Here is a 19,490-nt window from a genome sequence, read left to right on the forward strand (position 1 = left end):
TTCCCAAAGGATCAAGAAGAGGGAATTATTTCCCTTCTGAGCTACCCTGAAGCCCATTTCAAAGCTGAAATAACACGCTTAGTGAATTAGAGACTGTTAACATTTCTTTCTCAGCTAAACTGGGAGCCCCTAACGGTCCAGACAGCATCGTAAGTACCACGAAATCCCTAATCCCCAGCACAGTCCCCGGTATACAGGAAGTACATGAAGTATTTTACTATATGCACTTCTGACTACATAGCAGACAACATTTATTCATTCTTTTCTTTAAGAAACACTTTCTTGGGCCCTCATGCCATGTCAGCCCCTGCTCTAGGTACTTTAGACACAGCAGTGCCCAAAACCGTGCCTGCGTTCTGGTCAGAGGACAGACAGATGACAGGTAATGAAAGGAGCTATCGAGAAAAAGTACAGTAGTATAAGAAGGGGCTCAAGAGTGAGGAAACGATATTTTATCTAGGATAGTTAACAGGGACCTGAATGACATGAGAGTAAACAACAAGACGACTGCTTTCAGAGTTGAAAATTCCTGGCTGTAGAAATGGAAAGTACAAACGTCCAGGAGCGGGAGGGTGCCTGGCATGTCCGTGGAAAAGCAACAGTATCGCCGGCCTCGAGTGGACACAGAGAATGACAGAGAAGGAGAGAGAGGGGGCACGTAGAAACCCTATCCGAGGGGTCTTGTAGGCTGAGGACTTCCGATTTCACTCTGAGGATGATAAAGACACCACTGAAGGGTTCTGGAGAACGACGTGGCACTATCTAAAGTCTGTGAGAAAAAGACTGTAAGAAGCTAAGAATGGGAACAAGGGGCGCCTGCACCAACCCAAGCCGGAGAAACCAGAGAAAAGAGGACACACGAGAGTAACGGAGGGGACGAGCAGTTACCAATTCAGAATGTAGTTTTTTAAACAGAGCGGACAGAATTTCATGATGGACTGGATGCGAAAGATGAGAGAAATGGCGAAGGTCGGAAAAGAAAAGAACCACAGCAACATTTTTAAATACAACATTAAAATTGTTTTTATTATCAAGATAAGCATCCATCTTTGTAAGAAGAAATAAATCATAGGAGCTACTTACTAGGACAAATCACACAAAAAGATACAGTTTAGAATCCTTCTGTACAAGTTCCCAGCTTGGGAGGGGAAAGAACAGGAAATGGAGCTCCAAGAACCCACGTGTGCCCAAGTCTTTGTGGCTCTGAAGCACAGCACTGCTCTAACTTGATTCCCATCCAAGACTGACAGTGGCTAACAATGCTTCAGGAACTCAAGCTCAGATTAAAAAAATATGAAATTGCACAACTTTTTCTCACTGCCATATAAGGCCCATCAAATGACTCCATAACAAACTTAGGGGTGTACTGTTCTAACTTGGCCATAAGATGGACAAAGATATATTGGAAAAAGCTAAGGAGTTTTCCATTTCTTGGGCAATAATGAATACCACAGCTTCAGTATTTACAAAAAGAAAAAAGGATCAAGAGTACTCAATACAAATGTAAATTAACTAGGAATGCAATGAGTCATAATAGAGCTATAAAAAAATGCTTTTCTGCCAGGTAAAGAAACACAAACAAGATTACACAAAGGAAGATCAAACAGCCTTAGAACACCAGCGGAAAATGACCGTAACTGGGTTGGGTGGACAACAGATTGCAAAGGCAGTGACTATTAAGGGAAAGAAAACAATAATTAGGAGAAAGTTTGGATCTATAGAAGATGAAAATTTAGAGAAAGTGCATCTTTGGGACATTTCTATATAGATTACATACCTGAACCATGGGAAAGGGCATGGGAATACACAATTCCAGTGGAATAAACTCTCATATCAAATTACAGTCTCCCATTATTTTACAATAAGTAAAAAGACTTTTTCCACAGAGGGATGGAGAGAGAGAAGAACTGTAACCCTAAATGCGAAGCATGAAAAAACTCCAACAAAAAAGGCATAGAAATGATAGTTTTAGTGTTAAATTTAACAGAGGTCTTAATAGATAATACTCAACATGTCATTTTATTTTTATTTTTCAACAGAAGCAACACTGTGTCAAAATTAAATTTTCAAATAGCAATAGTTAAATAATTATATTATTTTTCAGTTCCAATGTCTGTGCCAGGTATACTTTCAGGGAGTCCTAACAGCAGAGATACACATATTATAATCATTTTCCAAGAAACTTTAGCAACTCTAATGAAGGATGCCTGCTGGGTCACAATTGATGGTTCAATACTGACGACTAGTGGTCAAAAACATGTAACTTCCTATTTTTTAGTATTTTCCTAAGACTTTTATCATTTAAATTTGAAACATTTAGTGTAAATTGTGTGAAAAACCTATACTGAAAGAACTTTCAAGAGTTCTGAAAATTACAAAGAAAAATACTGTAACTCTTTTCTGTCCATTATTTGCTATGTTCCCAAATCAAAGCCAACCAGCCTCTGATCCTGACCCATAATGGGAACAACTCCATGAAGAATCAGTTCATTCATATCCACACAGCAGAATTAACACTGTTTCAGAAATCCGTAACTAAAATTTTAAAGAAGTCTTACTTTCAGAATTCATGTATCTGAGCACTTTACATTTTTTTTCCTAATTTTGTCTGTTAGGCATCAGTAATCTATCCGTCCGAGACAGTAATCTAGGTGTCCTAGATTCGGTAATCTAGCTGCCCTAAATTCTCAACACAATCTGAAAAACAGTAAACTACCATATCAACATATTCTTTCAAAAAAGTTAGAATTTAATTGTGATGGTCTGAATTCTTGAAGAACGTTTCTGAGATTTCAGTTAAATGACTTAAACTGTTATAAACCAACTTCAAGAAGTTAGAATCTGTTAGCATTCACTTTCTTCTCTGTAGAAATAAGAGCACTGAGAGAATACAATGTAGACAAACCTCTAAGAGAGGGAAAAAAAGGTTTGTTTTCTTTTAACCAAGGGTGCTACATGTAGCCTAATGGTCACTGCCATGCGAAAACAATGGCGCCCCTTCAACAGCTATTCACGGAATATCTGCCGTGGGATAAACACTGCACTACATGTCCCAGAAAACAGGTGTGATGGACAAGGTTCCTGCTAACAGAGTTCCCGTTTTAGTCGGGGAGACAGACAGTAACATAAGTATACAACTAACCGTAGGTGGCTTTTAAGTGCTCTGAAAACCTAAGGTAATTTGATATAAAAAGAAAAAAAAACTGGGTCAGAAAAGAGCTTTTTAGAAAAGAGAGGGAGCGAGCAGGGCCTCCTGAAGAGGAGGCAACAATGAAACCTCAAGGATGAGACGAGAGAAGTTTGCTGAGGGTCAGAAGAAAAATGTTCTGGTAAGACACTGAGGATGACATCACTGTGCTTAGAGAGCACAGATTTCTTAGAGCAATTTGTAGTTACAGATGTAATGGTTAAAATTTGAGAATACCCATCTAAAAAATGGAAATATAATCTATAGCTTCAGAGCCAGAAGTATTAGAATGAGTATACAGCACATTTCAATCCAGTGCCAAACAAAAAAGAAAGGGGAGGAAAAGAAAAAAAGAGATATTAAAAAATATATAAATGAGCCAAAAAAAAAAAAGCATTTCCAAATGCATCAATGAATCATAAGTGAAACCTGTCTAACCCAGCCATAAAAAAAAAAAAAAAAAAGAAAGAGTAGCATATCAGAACATATGGTAAGTTGGTAAATTTTCAGTATTAATTTTTAAAAACAGATCAACTAATGTTTTAACTTGCAAGTCTAAAGACTGAAACAGAATTATCCTAAAACAAAAAAGTTTGAAAAAAGTAATACAGTTAAAACAGAAGTTGATGGAGTTACAACTAAAGCTAGTCAAAATGAAAACTAATGGGGCACCTGGGAGGCTCAGTTGGTTGAGTGCCTGACTTCAGCTCAGGTCATGATCTCATGGTTCATGAGTTCAAGCCCTGCATCAAGCTCTGTGCTGACAGCTCAGAGCCTGGAGCCTGTTTCAGATTCTGTGTCTCCCTCTCTCACTGACCCTCCCCCGTTCATATGCTCTGTTTCTCTCTCAATAATCAATAAAAAACATTAAAAAAATTTTTTTAATGAAAACTAATAATCGTGTATCTAGCAAGACTAATAATGAAAAAGGAGAAAGGAATAACTAAATAACACTAAAACAAAAGAGTAATAGCTTCAGAGAAAGATCTAAAAATAGTAAGTCGGGGCTATGATTGCTTCTTACGTTTATTTATTTTGAGAGAGAGAGAGAGAGAGAGAGAAAGCATGCGCAAACTGGGGAGGCGCAGAGGGAGAGTGAGAGAGAGGGAGAGACGGAGGGGCGGCAGGAGGGAGAGAGAGAATCTCAAGCAGGCTCCACAGTCCATGCACAGTCCACCTCAGTGCTCAAACTCATGACCTGAGCTGAAACGAAGGGTTAGATGCTTAACCAACTAAGCCACCCAGGTGTCCCCTATGATTGCTTTTTAAAATTAATTTCAAAATACAGACAAAATGGATAACATATAAAATCATGAATTACCAAACTGACTTAGGAAGGAAGGAAGGAAGGAAGGAAGGAAGGAAGGAAGGAAGGAAGGAAGGAAGGAAGGAAGGAAGGAAGGAAAGAAAATTGAAAACCTCAGACCACCAAAAAGATAACAGGTATAAATGGCTTTATGAGTGAGGTTTAACAAAGATTCAAAAAATAGACAATCTCTCTCTTAAACAGAGCCAGGAAACAGAAAAAGAAGGAATCTACCTAATTCATTTTATGAGGTTAATGTAACCTTGCTTGCTTCCAAATCCAAAAAGGCCAATACAAAGAAAATTATAAGCCCACATTCATGAACATAAACATAAAAATCCTAAGAAAACAGTAGCAAATCAACTCAGCAATGTGTAAGAATCAACAGATTTTGACCAAATAAACAAATGCTAGGAGTCAACATCTATTGATACCATCAACCATATTTCAATGTCAAAAGAGAAACAGAGTAAGCAGCAAGAATATTTGATAAATTCCACAACACATTGCAATTTTCAAGAAACAAAGAAACAAAAACTTCTTGGAAACCTACGAATAGAAGGCAATGTTCTTAATCTGATAAAGGACAGCACTGAAAAAAAACAGAAGCAAACAATATGAAACACTTAACACTTTGGAAGCATTCCTATAAAAATAGGAATAAAGCAAAAATTCTTACTATCTTTGTTTCTATTTAACATTGCAATTGAGTTTCTAGCCAGTGCAATAAAGCAACAACAACAACAAAAAAGAATTATAAAGTTAGAGACTATTTCATATATGATTATCTACACAATATAGTACATGACAGTAATACATGAAAGCTGCTAACAAATTATAAAATAAGATCCTTAAGCAAAAGCATTGCATACAAGAGCCATATATAAAACCAACTGCACTCCTATGTACTCTAAATAACCAGAGATGCAATAAAAGAAAATATCACATTCACAATAGAAAGAAAAACCCTAAGCTACTTGGGAATTACTCTAACAAAAGACATAGAAGACCTTTATACACAATGATAAAACATTAGTGAAGAACATTAGAAAACACCTCTCTTCAAATTAATCTATATATTCAGTGCAATTACAATCAAAATGCCAGCAGTATTTTTCATAGAACATGACAAGAGTTTTTCATTATCATTTACCAAAATATAATGAAAGCTTTAATAATGAAGACAAAACGCTATCGGCTCAGGGATAGACAAACAGATCAATAGAAAAGCATACAGAACCAGACAGATACCATGGGGAACTAGATATATAACAGAAGTGGCATTTAAATCAGAGGGGAAAGAACAAATTATTCAAAAATGATGCTGAAGCAACTCATTAGTCACATATAAAAGAACACAGAATCCTTCCTCCTGTCATTAAAAAAGTAAAATTCCTGAGGGAAAACATAAATCCAGTATTTTCAAATGAGCAAGTGATAAACAAGCTATCTGCACGGGCACAAATGCAAACTGCTGACAAATACGTGAAAACATGTTCAAGTTCACTAAAATGAGTTAACGCTTTATACCCATGAGCCTGGCAAAAATCAAAGAGAATGGAGGGGAAAGGGCCATTCTCAACCATTTCAGGACCAGGAATGTAAAAAGTTGGAACCTTTTGAAAAAATAATCTGATAACCTCTATTATAATAAAAACCCATCCATGGTAATAAAAGATTAAGTTTGAACCACATCAGCTAGTTCAAGGGATTTCCAGGAAATATTGGTGAAAGGAAAAGGCAAAATGCAGAATGTACATATCTATAATGTGATCCCATTTTATTAAAATAAAATATACAAAAAAACCTGCATATGCAAAGGTGTATATGGTCCACAGACATTGTCTAAGATAATCAAGAGCAATAATTAAGGAAAATATAAGGGGGTATCTCCCACACTGTTCACACTGGTTCCTTTTTCTTAGGGTTAATGGTTGATAATGAGAAAACACTTAAGAGATAGGGGAAAGAATGAGCCAAGCAAATAAATAAAGCTGCATTAAAAAGAGAATGTATGAGCATTTGTGATATGATCACATCAGTTACACACTTACTGAACATTGTTAAATATTTTCCATACTAAATATCTAATAAAAATGTTAAAAGAAAAGAATTATGTGAGAAATAAAGCTAGTTAAACAGTGGATCAAAACAGAGTATTAACATGGTGACTACCAAATGCATTCGACAAATATTAAGTACACACGATGTCAAGTGGTAAAAATGCAAAATGCCCAAAACAAGCACAATTAAGTAACCTATCAAGAAATAGTAATTAGGAATGACCTGAGACAAAAAAAACCTCATGTGAAATATATCACTAGAAACTGAACAGTGAGGAGAAAAAAGCCATCTTTGCAAAAGAGGAAAAATAGTTGATGGGACCAGGGTTTATTAAAAGAATAAAAACCATGGCTTAAAATAAGACTCAGATTTTGTCTGACATAAACAGCCCCAACCCATGAAGAATACACACTAGAGCAAGAGTTTTTGAATTTTCCCCAGCTACACACATTTACCTACAGAACAGCACAGGTGTAGTTGTGCTTTTGTGATACCCAGTACTCTCAGGCCCTTGGTAGTCTGAGGGCCTGAGTCAGTCACCCTTACTGTGTTACTCTCTGCTGACCACATCCCCTCTGGTCACCTGGACCTGAAAAGGACTGCATTCTAGAGCTCATGTCCTAAGGACTGGGGAAAATAAGGTACATCTTCTGAGCTTTCCAGGGAGCTTGGGTATTTTAAATCCCTGTTTACTTGTAAATTCTTCTGGTCTTTCTCAAACCCCAAGGCTACTGGAATGGTCAAAGTTGCCAATGGGTGATTTAATGGGCATTCATACAATTTATTAGAATAACAGCAATGGGGTAAGAGAAGGTTGTACTACGAAATAAACATGTGAAAATGTGGGGGCACAGACTATAGCAACATGAGAGGATACAATGCCATGCAAAGGTATGCACTTCAGCCTTAGAAAGATAAGTGAAGGGGAGTTCAAAATCTACCAGCTTTAGAAGAGACTCTGGGGCTCCAAACCGAGGAGGGGAGCCTTGAGAGGAAAGGGTTAATGAGGCCATGTTGCCCGGCCAGGTTCTCCTCTGAATTGACACAGAAGTCTCAAGTGAGATGCTAAAGCTATTAAAAGGACATTAGGAAAACATTCTTGGCTTCCTTAGAAGCTTCTCCCTTAATGAGTCCAAACTAAATATATTTATAAACTGTACCCAAGGCTTTTCTTAGGTGAAGTATCCATATTACTCAGCATCTCTGGAGCCACAATGATATTTCTGGAAGGAACAAACAGCTATTTCTTCATTAAGTTTTTCACAATTGGTACGGATGTCAAAAGATGAAGAAAAATATTGGGAAAAAAATCTATCAATCACTTTAATTTTTCTGTACATGACTTTAATGTTCCTGATGAGGCTCCCATAATCTGGTTTCCCACAGACAGACTGACTGAAAACCACTGAGCTGGACTCCCATCTTACACTTAACAATCCCCCACTGATCTTCACCATCTTCAATTTGGATTCCATCTTTTACCTTCCCCCACAAGCTTCTCCATAAAGCGTCTTTAAACCTTGCGGCACCTGAGTCCCCAGAGGTCACTGGCAAACATGGAATATGACCGGTGGGGGCTAAGTGGGAGAGCCAGCACTTTAATATTCTACGAAATGATCTGAGAAGCATATACAAATATGCACCCAGCATTTGTCTCATGTATTTCATTTTAAGTAATTCAAACGAAGATGAAGAAATAACATTCAATTTACAAGAAACAGCTTAAAAAAAAAAAAAAGTCAGGAATTCCCAAGATGCCATAGCCAAGAGTTTGAAATTTTATTTAGGATTTTATGTTATTTTGGGGCCTGCAAAAAAGAAATAGTTCTAACTTGAGTTTACTTTAAAGGCTTCATTTGTGACCCTAACACTCATCATGCCAACCCCACTCCACTAAATTTAACTAATCAAATTTAGCTTACTGAGTGTCTGTAACATGATAAACATTAAACAAATATTTTATTGTTTGCACACTGGTTTAACGAGGAAAGACTGATGGTTATAGACTGAACAAAAGTTGAATTTGATTAATAAAAGTTAGAGTACTAGAATAACCATTCAAAATTTAAAACAGATATATAAAAGGAATATTTATTGCAAATACAAAATATTCATCTAAAAAGGCGTCTATTTTAAACTACTCAACATAGTTTAAAATATGAAGTCTGAAAACCAGTAAAGGTCCTTACCAGGTTAAGAAAAACTGACATTTATGTGACATCAGTAGCACATGAATAGCTGACACTTAATAAAGGGCATAGATTCTGGAGTGTCCATAGCCCACATGCTTAGACCAGGAGGGGAATAAAACACACATACACATTAAAAAGTGAACAATTCCTTCTTCAGAGCTCTAAACAAGAAGAGGACACCGCCGTTCTCAATCCATTTTCAATGATTAATACTGTGTTTTTCATTAAATGGGAACAGATAAAGTTCTAAGGACCTAAGGACCTCATTCATTAGATCACTAAAAAGAAGCAGGTTTTAACCAAAATGACATACTGCTTCCCCGTAATATGATACTATACCTAGAAATCTTTGACATCCTGTAATTTTTAATGAATACTCCTAATCTCTTAACAATTTTTAAGGGTCGTAATTTTCACTAAGATTGAATTATACATTTTAGGGAGGCAGAAGAGCACAGTGGCTAAAATCAGGCCTCCTTATTCACCTATACTTTCATTTTCTCACCACAGCCAAAAACAAAATATTTCAATTACTATCATCATACAGTACAGGTATTTGCAAAAGTATTTTTTAATATTGAACCAAAAGCAAAGTGTTTCCTCTCCTTAAACATGACCTTTCCAGAACAGCCTAAGCCACTTAACCTGGGAATAGAAAAACGTATTGGCCTAAATTAATCCTTTCCAGCTTCCACTGCACTGTTTAATCCAAAACCACCTTTTAAAAGTATATAGGTCACCACTTATATTAAAGTGACAAAGTATGAAATTAAACATTTCTTATCAATACTGATCCTCTATTGTATTGTCAGAGATGGAATTCCAAATCACAGCTCAAGCTTTTAGTCAAATTGACAATTACAATGCAAATATTCTGGCTCTGGTTTCTCAAGAATAGGGTTGGGAAGCAATCTTCCTCTCCCTCTCTCTTTGTAATTTTGTGCATTCTGCAAAGAAAAAAGAAAATAAGTACGGAAAATTTCTCTAATTTTCTCTTGCAAAAAAGAACAATTGTCTCTTCAGTACTATTCTTATGTTCACCAGATGCAATTTGCTTTGAGAACAAATGTATAAAAATCAAGGTTTAAAAAAAAAAAGGCTACCCACATGCTGTATCTAATTATTCAACAAAGTATCCTCTTCAAAGTAATTACCAACTAACAAGGGTATGCCTCCTTTTGTGAAATGGAGAAAAATGGAACTTTAGAAAACAAGAGTAGATTTTTCTATCAGCTTACATTATAATTTCAGGGCTGCACTTTTTGTTCCTAATTTTTAATTGGCAGTGTCTCCTAATACTTAAAAATTTTTTTCATCCATAAATTTATAAGGGTTAGTGATTTTCATGCACACATAAGTGGATTTGTAGAACACCATTTTTAGAGAAAACAATTTTGTAAAGGAGAAAGATTTTTTTTTAATCTTTAAGTTCTCTTGTTTTAATTTTTTTACACGTTATGTATAGATCTAAGACACAGTTAAAGGGAATTTCTACAAATTAATTTTCTATAATGATAGTAATAAAACATAACCAATGTATAGTGAGAATTCACAAATCTATACCAACATTAATTAATAAGAGAAAAAGCAAAGCCCTTCTTCACAGTAGGAATCCAATTAATAAATGTAGAAAAAGCCATGCAATGTGTAAGAGTTATAACTGTTTCAAGAAAGATTATTAATAAATGCTCAAATCTGTGGGTAAAAAATATAATCAAGAAAATATAATCAAGAAAGATTATTAATAAATGCTCAAATCTGTGGGTAAAAAATATAAGAAATAAGCTATTTTCAAATTTCTAAGAATCTCCCCATAAAATAAATAAAAAAAAAACATAATAGTAAAATTTACAGTGGAGAAACCTGGCAGATAACACCTTAGCCAACTGTTCCATTTTCACCAGTAATGGCACAAACAGATACTACCCAGTAAGATATCCTGGGAAAAATCAAGACCAAGTCTCTGGGTTTCCTGCCCAAAGTACATAATCTGAATTTAGTCATGAGGCAACATCAAAAAGCCAAAAGCAAAGCATTCTACAAAATAACGGGCCAGTAAGCTGCAAAGTTGTCAAGGTCATGAATGACAAAGAAGAAAAACTGAAAAAACTGTTTCAGATCAAAGGAGACTAAAAAAACATGAGGATCAAATGCAATATGTGACCCCGTACTGTATCCTGGACTAGAAAAGGATGTTAGTGGCAAAATTTGAAAAACTATAGATTATTTACAAAAACAAAAAAATCTATAGATCATATCATGGTATTGATCCAATGTTAATTTCCTGTGATTATGGAAGAGAATGTATACACTGTATTATTTAGCTGATGTATTATTACATCAAGTCTGCAACTAGCCCAAGAACATTATATCTAATAAACGTTTTATATTATGATTATTATAACATATATATATAATGATAAAGTAAAATGTGAATTTACTCAGGTAAAATGTGATTATTGGGAGAATCTAGGTAAAGAGCATACAGAAATCCTTTGTTATAATTTTTTCTATGTCCTCGTAAGTCTGAAATTTCAAAAGATGTCTAAAAGGTAAGTGATCTCAATTTTGAAATGGTTTGACCACAGTCTAGTCTAGTGGTTTGCAAACCTTTATAAAAGGACCAGACAGTTGATACTTTAGGCTTTGTGGGTCAGATGGTCTCTTTTACAACTCCTCAGTGCCGCCACAGTGTTTAAAAAAACAAAAACAAAACCAAAAGCAACACGTTCCACAAATAGTAAGTATGGAATAACTTGTTCCAATAAAACTTTATTTACAAAAATATGCAGCGGGCCACATTTGGCTCATTGGCCACAGTTTGCTGAGCCATGGTCTAGGTCATGCCAAGGAAAATTTATCAGAGCAATCATACTCTCAGTTAACATTATGAACACATGCTCGACACTATATGAAGGGCTTTACCAGCATTAACTCATTTATCCTCACACCAACGTGATGAGGTAAATACTATTATTATTTACACTTTCCACAGAGAAAATGGGCCTAGAAAAACTAAGGAACTTGCTCAAGGTCACACAGCCAGCATGCAGCAGCCTTTGGGTTTGAACCAGGTAGGACTGCCCTCTTCACACTGAACTATGCAAACTATATGCGATATTTCTCACACGGACTGAAATATACTGCCACGTTCAACAACCAAGGAACTCTAATCATTTTAACAGCAGCTAGGTAACTATCCAAGTTAAGATTTACACTCTGAGAAGGTGTGTTTTACAAACCTCCTGTAGCTGTGAAGAAATGAGTCCCAGTTGATCCTGCCGTCGTTCCACCAGCTCTCTCTCTGTGCGCATCTCTCTTTCTATTTCCTGAAGCCGTCGTTCCACACGATCTGAAACCTTAACATGAAAGGACAGAAACAGTGACATTATAGAGCTGGTAGGCAAAAAAAAAAAAAGACAATACTGAAGGTATATCTCATGCCAGCTACACTATTGCCTATAGCATTAAGAATAGTTTGTTTATAGGGCCTCTTCAAATGACTCTTATTACACAATAGATCACAAAAAAATTGACTGAAAGTTACAGAAGGAAACAATCAATAGTTTCCAAGTAATCCAGACCCAGAACCCAATGAAGGACATAAATCTTTCAAAGCATCATATAATAATTCAAAAGACAGAGTTAAAATAGACTAGAAAAGAGTGCCCTCTGGTGAGTTAGAAGGAAAATACCAAGGTTGCCAACAACTGCATTTATTATGCTAATAATGATAAACTATTCTATTTAGTTCTTTTTCATTTTAATTATCTATAAACATGACCTGCCTAGAAAGGTTTTGATGTCTATGAACAGCAAATAAATAAAAGCATTTTTCATTAGCTTGTCGATCTTTTCTACTGTGATCTACTGAAAATAAACCGGTGGTAAAAGATCAGAAACTAAAATCAAACAGAAAAATGTTTAATTGGGCCTCTCTAAAATAAACATTAAAGAATTTTGTCTCTGGTGCAAGATTTTCCTTGCTAAAAGTTGTACACACCCAAACACATTTCATGTTTATCATCATATAGTTCCCTAAATAAAATTTACCTATTTGATGATGTATATTTAGTGCAGCAGGCTACAGGAGATAGAAAACATTTGGATTCATTGAAGAGAAGCAATCAATACAGCCCCCTTATAAGAAGTCTTTTCCAATAACTCTATAGAGCCAGGAGGGTCCTGGTCACAAGGAATCTCACTGGGGCAATGGAAATGTTATAAACTAGATTATGGTGATGACTGTACAACTCAGTATATTCACCAAAAATCACTGAACTGTACATGTTCAGTTAATTAATTTTATGATAAACCATAGCTCAAATCAAGTTGTTTTTTAAAAAGACATTGGTAAATATAAGTTTAATCAGTCAATAACGCTGAGCAATAACATTCTATCAAAACCATTTAGCAGTTAATATTTACTAAGAATGATCATTCTTGGGCTCCCAATTTCTACTGCTTGAAAACAACTAAGATATTTACTATGATACTCACAGTGCTTTACTAAAAACTCAAAACACCCTTTAGCATCAAGCTTCTCATTTATCCTAGTAATCAACCTTAAAATCCCAATCAACAATTTACTGCTGCATCTCAAATAAATGCAGTGCCTGCTATAACAGAAAACAATACTGGATAAATACTAAAAAATATATAAAGTTGTTAATTCATGCAACTGTTACAAAATCAAAATGCCTTTATAATTCACTCTGAATGTAAAAAGTAGTTAATAGTAACATTCATCAGGAAATAAATAATACAGAATCATCTCAGACTTATTAGGGTGGCTACTATCCAAAGAACAAAACAAAACAAAAACAGAGAACAACAGGTGTTGGAGACAAATTGGAACCTTGATACACTGTGAGTGGGAGTATAAAATTGTACAGATCCTATGGAAAACAGTAAATTGGTTCCTTAAAAAATAAAAACAGAGTTACCAGCAATTCCATTTCTAGATATACACCCAAAAGAATTGAAAGCAGGGTCTTAAAGAGTAATTTGTAGACCCGTGTTCATAAGCAGCATTGTTCACAACAACCAAAAGATGGAAGCAACCCAAGTGTCCACTGACAAATAGATCAACCAAATGTGATTTATACAATACAATGGAATATTATTCTGCCTTAAAAAGGAAGAAAATTCTAATATATGCTACAACATGGATAAACTCTGGATACATTATGATAAGTGAAACAAGCCAGTCACATAGATAAATGCTGTATCGTTCTACTTATATGAGGTACCTGGAGCAGCCAAATTCATAGAGACAGAAAGTTAGAAAGGTGATGTCCAGGGACTAGAAAAGTAATGGGTATAGTTCATTTTGCAATATAAAAAGAGTTCAAAACAGTGAATGTACATAACACTGCTGAATATTTAAAAGTGACTAGAAGAGGGCAGCCTGGGTAGCTCAGGTTAAGCGGCCAACTTCTGCTCAGATCATGATCTCACAGCTCATGAGTTCAAGCCCCATGTCAGGCTCTGTGCTGACAGCTCAGAGCCTGGAACCTGCTTCAGATTCTGTGTCTCCCGCTCTCTCTCTGCCCCTCCCCTGCTCATGCTCTGTCTCTGTCTCTCTCTCTAAAAAATAAACATAAAAAAATAAAAATTAAAAAATAAGTGATTAGAACAGTAAATTTTATATTTTACCACAATTAAAAATAAATAGTAAAAAATGATATGAGGAAATAACCCGTCAATATCATCCATGAAGAGAAAAACACTGTTAAGTACATTGTTGTACTTCCAGAAATTTTTCTATGCATATGTGCATGACTATTCAAACACATCCATTTCACTTCTTTCTCTAAACAAAAATAAGGTGTTACATATAGTATTTTATAAATTTCTTGCAGTTGACATATCATGGGCAACTTTCCATGACAACAAATAAATCTACATCCTTTTCCTTCATAAATGCATAGTTCTCCATAACTGATTAAAATAATTCTCTATGGATTTTGTTAATTCAAGATACAACCTTTAAGTGTAACTGTTGACTCAAAAGATATGAATCACTTTTAAAAAATAAAACATGAAATAAAATAAAACTTGGAAGTATTTTGGATTTTTATCCAAATCCTTTACTTTAAAAAGAAGACTGAGAAGATGAAGTTGTTAACCAGGGATGACACAACTAATTGGTAACAAAAAAAAAAAAAAGAGCCCAAAACGGGTCTCCCTTTCCATTAACATCCTATAAACCCATCATGCATTCATTCAATAAACATGCACAGACACTCATTTGTTCCAGCCGTTGTGGTAGATAGAAGTTAGGGATATAGCAGTACCTATGCTGTATCCACAGATCCTACCTTCAAATAGCTTCCTAAGTATTAAACACTGACACTGAATGAGTAATTAGAATTTCTCTCCTTAAATTGAATGAGTTGAATGACTTCTATATTTCAGGAAAGAAGGTTGTACTTATTAGCATCCTAATCAAAATTAGAGCAAATACTGGGTCACCTCGGTGGCACAGTCAGTTAAGCATCTGACTCCGGCTCAGGCCATGATCTTTCAGTTTGTGAGTTTGAGCCCACATTGGGCTCTGTGCTGAAAACTTGGAGCCTGAAGTCTCCTTTGGATTCTGTCTTCCCTTCTCTATGCCCCTCCCCAACTCATGTTCTGCCTTTCTCTCTCTCTCTTTTTCTCTCTCTCAAAAATAAATAAATTCTTAAAATTTTTCTCTCCACCCCTCCCCAACTCATGTTCTGCCTTTCTCTCTCTCTCTCTCTCAAAAATAAATAAATTCTTAAAATTTTTTAAAAAAGAAGAAATCCAAATACTAAAATAAAAAGTCAAAATTTTTAAGACAGTCTTTCCAATAAATGGTACTGGGAAAGCTGGACAATTATACACAAAAGAATTAAACTGGACAGCTTTCTTATACTATATACAAAAATAAACTCAAAATGGATGAAAGACTTAAAGGAAAGACTGGAAAGCATAGAACTCCTAAAACAAAATATGGGTAGTGAGCACTTGGAAATTAGTCTGAGCAATGTTTTTTTTTTAAATCAGTCTCCTCGGGCAAGGGCAACAGAAGCAAAAAGAAACAAATAGGACTACACCAAATTAAAAGGCTTGTTTGCACAGCAAAGGGAATCACCAATATAATGAAATGGCAACTTACTGAACAGAAGATCATTTACAAAAGGCATTACCAATAAGGGGTTAGTATCAAAAATACATAAAGAACTCATACAGTTCAATATAAAAACAGTCCAATTTATGATTTGTTTTATTTTGAGAGAGAGTGTGTAAGCACAAGTGGGGGAGGGGCAGAGAGAGAGAGAGAGAGAGAATCCCACCCAGGCTTCATACTGTTAGTGCAGAGCCCAATACAGACCTCAAACTCACAAACCATGAGATCACGACCTAAACCGAACTGAGCCACCCAGTGCCCTTTAAAAAATCCCATTTTAAAATGGGCAAAGGGACTAAATAGACATTTCTCCAAATAAGACATAAAAGACCAACAGACATATGAAAAGATGATCAATGTCACTAATCATCAGGGAAATGCAAACCAAAACCACAATGAAATATCACCTCATCCCTATTAGAAAAGCTATTATCAAAAAGACAAGAAATAACAAGTGTTGGCAAGCATATGGAGAAAAGAGAACCCTCATGCACTGTTGGTGGGAATGCAAAATGGAGCAACCACTCTGGAAAACAGTTAAGGAGGTCCCTCAAAAAATTACAAATAGAATGACTATACAATGCAGCAATTCCAACTTTGGGGTATTTATTCAAAGAAAAGTAAAACACTAATTCAAAAATATATATACACTCTTATGTTCATTGTAATGTTATTTACAACAGCCAAGATTTGGAAGCAACCTGTGTCCATCGATTGATGAATGCTTAAAAATGATGTGGTATACATACACAAAAAAGAATGGAATCTTGCCACTTGTGACAACATGGATGGTCCCAAAGAGGACATTAAGTGAAATAAATCAAATGGGGAAATATAAATACTGTGCGATTTCACTTATATGTAGAATCTAAAACACAAAACAAACAAATAGACTCATAGATCTATCAAACAATCTGGTGGTTGTGAGAGGGGGATGGTGAAATAGAGGAGGGGGATTAAAAGGTACAAACTTTCAGTTATTTAAAAAAAATATATCCAAAATTATTTAGACATTAGCTACTTCACCACCAATAGCCAGTACATGTGATCATATAGAGTAACCATATTTGGAGGATTCTCTGTTTTGAAATTAATATTTGTGTTAAGTAGCTTCTGACATGGTTTCAACGGTTTCTGTTTGCTGGTATTTATCTACTTGGGTAATTTCTTCCGCTTGAGTGTGGACTGGCCCTAGTAACTTCCTTCTAATGAATAGAATTTGGCAAAAGTTATGAGATATCACTTCCATGATTAGGTTGCCAAAATTGTGACTTCCATTCTTGCTAGCATGTTCTCTCTTGCCGGCCCTCTCTCTTGCTTATTCTGATGAAGCAAGCTGCCATGCTATAGATGTTCTATGGAGAGGCCAGGTATAAGAAAAACAGAGGCTTCTGACCAACAAATTATGATGAAGTGCTACTTCAATCCAATTATCTTTAAGGAACTTAAGGAGCTAGGAAGCAGATCCATTAGTCAAGCCTTTAAGATGACTGTAGCCTATGAGAAATCCAAAGCCAAAGGACCCAGCTAAGCCAAGCTCAGATTCCTAACCAAAAGAATGGTCAGATAATAAATGTTTTAAGCCAGTAAACTCAGGGATACTTGTTATGCAGCCAAGATAACTAATGCAGTTTTTTTTAAATCTGTTTTCAAGTAATTCCTCAACCAGGAAATAAGTTAGAGAATCTAATGAACACAAAATTTATGCATACTTCCCACTCCATCCATGCAATTTCTATTTCACTGAATTTTGTTCTCAGTTTCAAAATATCATGATTTTTCATGAGTATTAGTCTTCTCTGTAATCCACTGAGAGATGACCACCTCCTTAGTCCTGGCTGTGCCACATACTGGCCTTGTGATTACCTTCTAAATGAAGCACATACTAACTGAGCTATTCAAGCAATTTAATCTCTCAAAAAATCATTATCATCTTCCATAAAATGGAGACAATAACTTGCCCTGCTTGCCACATAGAGTGGTGTGGACCAAGAAGTAAAGAAATAGTGGAACAAAAATATAGATGATATGGTAGAAAGTAATAGTTGTTTTCCAACATTTATTCCCCTACCCCAATTTCTTCTACAGTAAAGGAAACTTTAATGAGGTAGGTGACTGCCAAAAATGAACATCTTCTGGCCCTGTGACTTAAATTCTGGCAAATGGGATACAGGTGTAAGTGTCAAGTGAGTTTCCAGAAAGTATCCATAAGAGAGAGCTCATAAGTGCCTTTTGCTCTCATACTCATTCCTTCCTCAATCTTGCTGCCTAGTACACATGCTACCACCTTAGATCAGGAATTTGAAGGCCCTAATAGCAAAAAAAAAAAAAAAAAAAAAAAAAAAAAAAGCCAGAGCATGACAGAAAAAGCCAGAATCCCTTACACATTTTGGTAGCACCACATGGAACCCTGGACTCTCTACTTAATACTTTTCCACAAGAGAGAAATAATTTTTGCCTTCTCTAAGCTACTGGTATTTGAGGTTTCTGTTATTTATAATTGAAACTGATCTTAACTGCTAGAGAAAAGCACCTGATGAAGTTCATAATGCTAAGCAAGTGTAACTCCTGCCTTATATGACCATAAGAACATGGGCAAATCATAATATCCTTGTTCTGTTTCAGTCAAGTCTGAAGAAAAAGATTAATAAAAATGAACAGACATCATGGCTAGTCATGTTTAGTTTCATAGTTTAGAAAAGTAAAACATATGCACAAACTAGCATGACTGAAAATGAATAAACACAGGCGGTATTTTATGAGTTCCAACAGCAGTCAGTAACAATCGAGAGCCTAAAATACACATCTGGACAGTTCTTGTTTTCTCGTTGTCTCTTCTTTCTCATCAATTTCTAAGTTACATTTTTATATTACTTAGGATACAGTCTAGGATCTTTCAAAAAGATCAAATATACAAGGGAGGAGCTTAAACAAGGTAACAGTTTATCTCTTTTTCATATTAGAGGCCGGAAGAAAGCTGGTCCCTAAGGTTATTCAAAGATCCAGATTTGTTCCGTGTTGCTCTAAGTTGTTATCCTCACCTGTTGGAGCTGGGTCAATGCTACATCCCCACTTCAACCCCTATAGAGAGGAAGGGAGACAAATTACTGGACAAATGGCTTTGTTTTCAAGCTCAGAAGCCACATTCATCAGTTTTACTCACACTTAGTCACATGGTGATAATTTAGCTGCACAAGGAACCTGGGAAATGTCATCTCTACCCAAGTATCCGTGTGCCTGGATAAAACTGCCGGGGTCAGGGAGTAATGAGGCCAAGAGGGTGAGAAGCTGATACCAAAAGGAAGAAGAAAGTCAGTATTAGGCACCACTTAGACTTAACATACACGTATTATAATTTCAAGGTAAACCGCTTTCATCCTTCTTCAAAAAGGGTAAGATAAATGCTACTTCTCAAATAAAAGTATGAAAAGAGCATTTGAAATACTAATTTTAAATTTTTTTAAGTGTTCTTTATCTATTTCTGAGCGAGAGAGAGACAGTGTGAACAGGGGAGGGTCAGAGAGAGGAGACACAGAATCAGAAGGAGACTCCAGGCTCTGAGCTAGCTGTTAGCACAGAGCCCAA

General features: G+C 35.7%; 1 protein-coding gene across 6 annotated transcripts in view; it reads right to left on the minus strand.

The window, feature by feature from the left end:
* The window catches only part of CEP128 (centrosomal protein 128), a 408,652-nt gene that overhangs the window by 339,039 nt on the left and 50,123 nt on the right, over nucleotides 1–19,490 (minus strand). For all 6 annotated transcript variants that reach the window (XM_039257020.1, XM_039257017.1, XM_039257022.1 and 3 more), the window contains exon 9: nucleotides 11,992–12,108. In XM_039257020.1, coding sequence (XP_039112951.1) covers nucleotides 11,992–12,108 — 117 coding nt within the window. The remainder of the gene's footprint in view (nucleotides 1–11,991; nucleotides 12,109–19,490) is intronic.

Source organism: Hyaena hyaena, unplaced genomic scaffold (assembly GCF_003009895.1).
Source record: "Hyaena hyaena isolate Hyena2069 unplaced genomic scaffold, ASM300989v1 scaffold_597, whole genome shotgun sequence".
NCBI lineage: Eukaryota > Metazoa > Chordata > Mammalia > Carnivora > Hyaenidae > Hyaena > Hyaena hyaena.